Raw genomic sequence first — 7,841 nt, forward strand, 5'->3', positions numbered from 1 at the left:
TCCTATTATTTTTAAAATTATGTTACACAAAGAAAAGCCCGTTGTGTTGTTATAGCTGCAGAACTCAAGTGCCTTACATATTAGGTAATGCTAGCTTAAGGTTGTCTTTGTTGCCAGAATCTCACCATCTGAAAAGCAGTGATAAAAGTCCTATCTAACAGGAGCATTGTAAGGATTAATTGGGTGTGCTTTGTAAAGTGCTACGAGGTTCTATCATGTGTTTCTATTTATTTTGCTTTTGATTCAGAAGTCATAGAATTAAATTACTGGGTTCCAAATGGGAAAAATGTATGAAACATTATCTCCTCTCTTCTAAAGCCGTTTTACAAGCTATTGAGGCTTAAAAAACCAAAAATTAAAGCCTGTTCTGTTTTTCTCATGTGAATGATTTCTTTTTCATATGCTGAAAAAATGGAAGACCATATGCAAATATTGGTTCCCTGGTCTGCCTATTTGTTTGAAGACTAATCTGCATTTGAGTTTTCCTAACCTCAAAGTTGTATTCTAAGAGAAGTTTTTATTGACAAGAGCAACAAGAAATCCACATTTTTATTCAGTTTAACATATTAAAAAAGAAAGTATTAAGAAATATGAGGCAAAAATGTGTTAGCCTTTTTCTCTCTTTTCTAACTGATGGGAAACAATCATGTTGACATAGGGGCAGTTAAAAGCTATCATTCGCAGAGCTGTTTATTTGTCATTCTGTTAGGCACTGTATTTCATGAAAGCAGTAGCTAAATGCACATCACCATCTTTGCTATTTTTGAAACATTACTATTTATATTCTTTTTGCAGGAGTTTTGTTAGCTCTGTGGTCAGCCAGCATTGTCCATGCGAGCCGATCTGCATACACATTGCGTTTTGGTCTTTACATATTCATGTTAGCAATGCCTGTTGCTAACAGGGAAGCCAAGGCAATAGCACTGCTCTCTCTTAATGGGAGTACACAGAATTTCTGACACTTATGTGTATATGGGATCAAAACTCAATGTAGCACAGATTTGCCAGGGCTTTTTATTTTAACAAACCATTGTGCTTTTTTTTGTATTATTTTGGTGGTGGTGGAGAAGATGTGGAACAGAAAGGATCAGTGGCATTGCTAAAGGTGCTTCCACAAAGGGCAGACTTTCTGAAAAGAGAGGTGTGTGCTGAGCCTCTGCTGGCAGGGAACAGGAGGCTGGGACACTGCTGATGAGCCTCCCTCTTTGTACCACAGTCCTGACAATCTGCATTAGCATCTGTGTTGCTGTGGATGATGTTTCCCTTTTAAACTATTCGTTTGCTGCTCAGAATATCAGTCAGAGCAGAGCAGGGTTTCTTAACTATGCAGGTTATGCAATCATTCATGGAATATTTTCTTAGCATGTACTGTCCTTAAAGGATTACTAAATTGCTCCCATGATTAAAACCAAAATTTAATAAAATTTTTTCTATGTGTCCTTTAATGGAAAAAATTGGTTCCCCTAGTACAGACCTTGACATAAAACTGAGACATACGTATCTCTGGTATATATCAAATTGTGGATCACAGTAAGTACTTCATGCATCCACTTTTCAAGCAAAGAGATAAATTATTATTTCAGCATGCTTTTGTACCTAAAAGGTATTTTTCCGTTTCTGTGATTTCCATCATTTTCCAGATGATATGCTCAAGACTTAAATTGCTTGTCCTCCAAAATAAATTCAGAAGAGAAATATTGTTAGAAGCATGACTTATTTTCATTGTCATATGCAAAATTAAGATAGTGGGAGTAATATTCTAGATGGACAAATATTTTATCCACATCTTATTAAAGGTAAATTTTAAATGCTTTAAAAATAATTAGTGAATACTTCACAAGTTTAATAAATTTTTATGAATGACAACACTGTATGTTCCAGGTAGTTAGGTCAAACATATTAATAAACGATTAGTTAATTGTTAATGTTTATTATGAAATGAAAGTATTTTCAAAATAGCATATTAAATAAATAAGTCATTCCAAAGTAAACATAACATAAGGAAAAACAAGAGGTGCTGAATAACTAACACAAAATATTAAAAAAACCATAGTGTTGTTCTGGATCAACACTGTTTACTTTCTACATTAGTTTAAAAACAAAGTCAATTAAGATGAAAAGAAAGAAGAAAAGGAATCCATGAAGAATAAATCTCAGGTACCCCAAAGTGAATATGATACTCATATTCTCTCTGCCCAAGAAAGAGAGCCTGGCTTCTTTATGCTTGGTATGGCTGGAAGGTAAAAGGACACAGTTTTGCCTTTTGAAGTACAAAAATGCTGAAATCTCCAGGGATTGTGTAAGAAGCAACACCTAACCTCCTGGGACCAGGCTAATGGTTCATAATCCTACCAGTAGGGCTGACACCTGAGCCTGCTCAGAAAAACTCACCAAAAATCCTCCCCTGCTTCTGCATTTAATCATCCTGAAGTACTGAGATAAACACTTAGTCGAGGATCAGATTTAATGTCTGAAACGTATGGCAACTTATTCTTCATTGGACAGGTGATTGGTCTGCTCTTTAAAAAGAGATGCAATATTTAGAAAAAGCCTTCTTTCCTGTAGTTTTTGAAAGGTTAGAACTCATACACAGTACAAGGGGTCCTGGGCTTAGCATCATCCTTGGCCCCTTTCACCTCCCCAAGTAGTGTCCTCCCCACCAGGGTGCCTAGACTCCACCTCAGCCCCCCAGCCCATGGCATATCAGAGTTGTGCATGGCTGCAATTAGTTCTATACAAATATCTCCCTTCAGCAGCACAGCTCCAGCCTTGGATATCTAACCTCAGAGCAGCTCGTGAATTTTGTGTTAGGGAGTATCTGGAAGGGAGCAGGGGCTGGAAGCCTCCCAGGACAGCACTTTTGGAAAGGAACTGAATCATATCCCGTTTTGTTTGATATCTCTGCAGCCCTATGAATTGTGCATTTCTTTCCTCACAGTGGCACAGCTCAGCGAGAACTCCCACTGCAGTTTTGCTTTGAGCCTGGTTGCTAGGAGATGGCAGCTCTGAGTTCAGGTCCCACCTTCACCACAGCCAGCATAGCCCTTGCATCCCAAATTTTCCGCCTCTTCACCATGTACTGCAACAAGGAGACAGAACTCTGGTCTCCCACTTCTTGGCCATGCGCTCGCTCTACTTGTGAGCTGGTATGCACCAGTCATAGAATCAGCCGGGTTGGAAGAGACCTCAAAGATCATCGAGTCCAACCCTACCATCGTTACTAGACCATGGCACTAAGTGCCACATCCAGTCTCATCTTGAAAACCTCCAGGGATAGTGAATCCACCACCTCCCCGGTCAGCCCATTCCAATGCCTGACTCTCTGTAAAAAATTTCTTACCTAAACCTCCCCTGGCAGAGCTTGAGTCTGTGCCCTCTTGTCCTACTGCTAGTCATCTGCGAGAAGAGACCAACCCCCGCCTGACTCCAACCTCCTGTCAGGCAGTTGTAGGGGGTGATAAGGTCTCCCCTGAGCCTCCTCTTCTCCAGGCTAAACAACCCCAGCTCCTTCAGCCTCTCCTCATGGCACTTGTGCTCCAATCACTTCACCAGCCTCGTTGCTCTTCTCTGGACCCACTCCAGCCCTTCAATATCCTTCCTGAACGGAGGGGCCCAGAACTGCACACAGTACTCAAGGTGTGGCCTCACCAGCACCGAGTACAGGGGCAGAATGACCTGTCTGGTCCTCTTGACCACTTCACTGAGAGGCCTTGCTTTGCCTTCTGGCCAGACTGCATTCTGTGCTCTGCTAGAAGCTCAGTGCATCCACTCTGCAAGAAACTCCCAGTTTGGGCTTCAGTGCACTGACTAGAGGGGCTCTGGTGGACATTTAAATCCAGAGTCAGCAGATTTGTGGGTTCCAGACAGTGAGGACAAGCAGACAGATCCTGAGATACTCTGCTCAGCTATGGGAGTTAGTCCCATTTGCACTGCACCCTGTGAACACAGCTTAGTCCTTGATAAATTTGCAGAAGATCCTTTACAAATGTTTGTGAAAATAAAATGAGGTTCTGAGTGAGTCTATGGCAGGAAGTATCATCTAGTTTTAGATCTAAGGGTAGAGAACATCTCAGTCTTGAAAGTGTTAAATTTTTGGGTGATGAGTTAAGCTATGTTACCAAGATAGATCTTTACTGTATAGATTATGAATATACTCAGAGAAAATAATACAATTTCTCATACAAGAGACACCAATGACCTTTGCAGATGAAAGGTAAATGATATTAAAGTTGAATTCCTGGCAAAAATACATTGCAATTCTGACCCTTTGTTTAAGATTATTATTACTTAAGAAGATGCTTAGGAGACCAGTTTGGCCAACTCTCTTATAAATGCAAAGCTTTGCCTCAGCTCATATTGGTGCCCAAGAGGCCTCATTCTTATTGTTTATGGAATTAATTATCTGATGTTCAGTGTTCTGTATTAAATATTAACATTTCTGTTAATAATATATATACTTTCTTCTGAGTCATCTCAGTTGTGCCCAAGTCTCTTTCAGCAATAAATATCTAAGAGACAGGGATGTCTTCATCTCAGAAAAGTTGCTAGTGTCTTATTTGAGAGGTGGAGCCAACAACTGCTCCTAGTGCATTCAGGAAAGCTGCTTCACAGCCCCTTTTGCTTCAACACAGAGCCTGGTCACTGTTTGAACTATTTGGTCTCTCTAAGTAAATACTGTAAAGAAAGGTTTGAGATATTTTATAGCATTCTTAATATGTTTGGTATATTGGTAAAAGGATTGTGCAGAAGAGAGAGGCATGAAATGGACAAAATATTATACAAAGGGGAGAAAATTCTTACAGATTTTTTTTTCAGTTAACTACTCTGAAAGATCTTTTAAATACAGGTCTTCCATAGATCCATTTTATTTGAAATCACTGAAATAGATTTTCATCAGATAAGAGTGTAATATCAGACCCATACAAAATGTCAAAAACTTAAAAGAAATGAAGAAAATGTTCAAATACATTTGCAGACTAAATCAGAAGTTCTGGCACTCAGGTCCCTGTGGTGGGATGAGCAGTCACACACTGATAGTATTCCTTGTTTTCAACTACTAAACCACATTCAATCTTCTCTTAATGCTTTTCTTTTGTTCACCTGTGTCATTACTAAAGTTGCCACAGGGGCATTCTGTGATCATGAGTGGTGGTGAGGTGCTCTAAGCAGTAGCTACAGAAGTGCAGATGAGGAAAAATACACTTTCGCTTAAACATCATCTCCTTTAGGGGAAAATCAGCTGTTGTGTTAAATCCTGTTAAATGTTATGTGATCATCTAAGACGCACACAGGGACCATTGAGGAAAACTCATGGTGTACGAACAGCAACTGCTTGTACGTAGATAACAAACGTTTTCAAGTCACGTTTGTTGAGGCATCTCTCCCTACCTTTTGGCCCTTGTGTGGATGGACAACTCACTCAAGACCTCCAGATATAGGAAATGCTGTTTTATTCCTTCTGTCAGGCTAATACATCAAAATAAGTAGTTGATGCATTCTGTATTAGTTTATCTTATCGAGAAAGGTACGATTCTCTGGCTCAGAAGTGTCACTCTGGTATGCAGGAAGTAATGGCTTTTTCCTATCCTTGCCCACTATTTCTGGACAGAGTTGGTTTTGCAGAAGACTGTGAGCTCTTCAGGGTGAGATGGTACATCTTCTCCTTTGCGAAACAGTATGATTGTCTTGTGGAGCACAAGCAAGATAATATTCTCAGATTTTTAGGAAATGTATTCTTGCCCATTTCCATTGTTTCTTTTCAGCTGATATTTGGTCTATCAGAAATTTGTCTGTGCTTGTTTATCATGTATTATACTTTCTGAAAGCAATAGATGTAGAGTCTTAACAACAGAAAAGATCCTCTCATGCAAGGCAAAATGTAACAATCATTCAAAACCTTTCCTTGTTTTTGTAGGACGAGGCTGCTCCAGCTGACAAGCAGTACAAACAGGAGCCAGCCCAGGTCACTTACTCAACATCAGCTGTTTCCAGCACACAGGAGGTGTTGTACATCAATGGCAATGGGACCTACAGTTACCATAGTTACAGAGGGCTCGGAGGTGGGCTGCTAAATCTCAATGATGCTTCTAGCAGTGGTGAGTTTCCTTACAAAATGTGCCTCTGTGTGTATGTGCTCATGTGTATGTTTCCCCCTGCTGTACAAAAAGCTAGTCCAAAGGGCTCGATATCCATAGGCTATTATCACATAATGAGCAGGAACACAATCCTGCAAACAGCTACTGCTGAGCAAAATACTTGCTCACTGCATGCTAGTCTCCTTTCAGTTTCAAGGGACTAATACACAATAGGGCAAGAATGAACCCGAAGTCTCTAACAAAGCAAAGTAAAAAAATGCCAGGTTAGATCTTCAGTCCATTTGCTTGACTTTATGAGGACCTACCCTGACATTATTGCCCTCTTCTATACTGATCACAAAATGAGGCCGTTACTATCTTTTTTGGCTCGAGTTTGAGAACACTGAGTTCCATATTGTGCTACACAAATGAATTGACCTAGATTTCTCACACGGTCTCACCAGCTACTTTGATTTACGCAGATAAGGATCTGGCATACCAAGTGTTAAATGAGAAATCATCATATCCATTTATACACTAAATTAAAAATGATGCAGGTAAATATATGTCAGCATGGGGTTGTATGTCCCTCTGAAAAAAACAGTGGAGTCATTTATTTAGACAACATTCCTTTCTTCTTATATTGGCAACCTTTTGTTACAAATGTAAGCAAATTGTAGTATTTGTTTGAAATAGTCCCTCATACTGATTTCACACAAATTCAGGGCAAAACCCTCCTGACAAGAAGGGTGTTGTCTCTCTGTCAGAGAAAACTGAGAACTCTGGAAGCCTGAGAGTCTATTGCCTTCCAGAACTCTATTTAAAGAAATGTCTCAGAGGATGGAGAAATCCCTGGGGGGTTGCCCTGGCTGATCCCTCTCTGGCTGAAGAGAGTGCTGCTTCAGGTAGATGGGCTGACTTAGGCAAGATGGTAATTGTTCTGCTACAGCTTCTATATTGAGCATGCTCAGCAGTTTTCAAAATGCTACCAAGACTGCAGCCTTCAAGGAGTTATTGGTATGTGGTGTCCTGGGGACCCTCAGTCATGTCTGCTTTCTCACCCTCCACTCCCAAGATTCTATGAGTGATTTTCTTTAAGTTTCCAAAAGGCTTTAGAAAGATAATATTTTAGTTGTCAAAAGACTTCGACTTAAAGAGAGTGAATTGTGATTACAGTTGTTTCCATAGACATGAGAACCACATCTGAGGTACTGAATGTGGTCTCTGATCAAATGTTTTCATAAGAGTAAGACAGACTATGGAAATCTGGGTTGTTTTTTTTTTTTTTTGTGGAAATGCACAAGAACTTTAAAATTGTCTTTTAAATTGTGACCGTAGAGGATCCAAGCCAGTTCCCACTGAAAACAGTCAGCATTTGCTCTTTTACGCAACTAAGAGTAGGATTAAACTCCCCATGTGTTATTTGTCAGCAGAAGCCATCAGTATTGTCCTGGTTTATATAACCTTAAACTGTGAGGAATCACAACTGTTTTGTATACTTGTTTTTCCCTTCAAAACTCTTGTAATAGGATACTTTTCATGACTACCATTTTTCAGTGAATTGTGGGATTTAGGCAAAAGTACTCTGTGTCCCTTCAGCATGCAATTTTTAAAAATGACATAGAAATTAAACACCATAAATTAGTGATGCTTTCATATTAGAAGCAACATTTTCTTTGTGTCTTTAACATAGAGGACTCCAGTGTTTTTTCACATTTAAAGCTCAAGATAGGTTTGCAGAAAGACATAGGCTCAAACCCTTCTTCT

General features: G+C 39.6%; 1 protein-coding gene across 1 annotated transcript in view; it reads left to right on the forward strand.

The window, feature by feature from the left end:
• Window positions 1-7,841, forward strand: part of NOL4 (nucleolar protein 4) — a 77,782-nt gene that overhangs the window by 61,314 nt on the left and 8,627 nt on the right. The window contains exon 6 of the mRNA XM_009081941.1: window positions 5,915-6,095. Within this exon, the coding sequence (XP_009080189.1) occupies window positions 5,915-6,095 (181 nt within the window). The remainder of the gene's footprint in view (window positions 1-5,914; window positions 6,096-7,841) is intronic.

This window comes from Acanthisitta chloris, unplaced genomic scaffold (assembly GCF_000695815.1).
Source record: "Acanthisitta chloris isolate BGI_N310 unplaced genomic scaffold, ASM69581v1 scaffold5919, whole genome shotgun sequence".
Classification (NCBI taxonomy): domain Eukaryota; kingdom Metazoa; phylum Chordata; class Aves; order Passeriformes; family Acanthisittidae; genus Acanthisitta; species Acanthisitta chloris.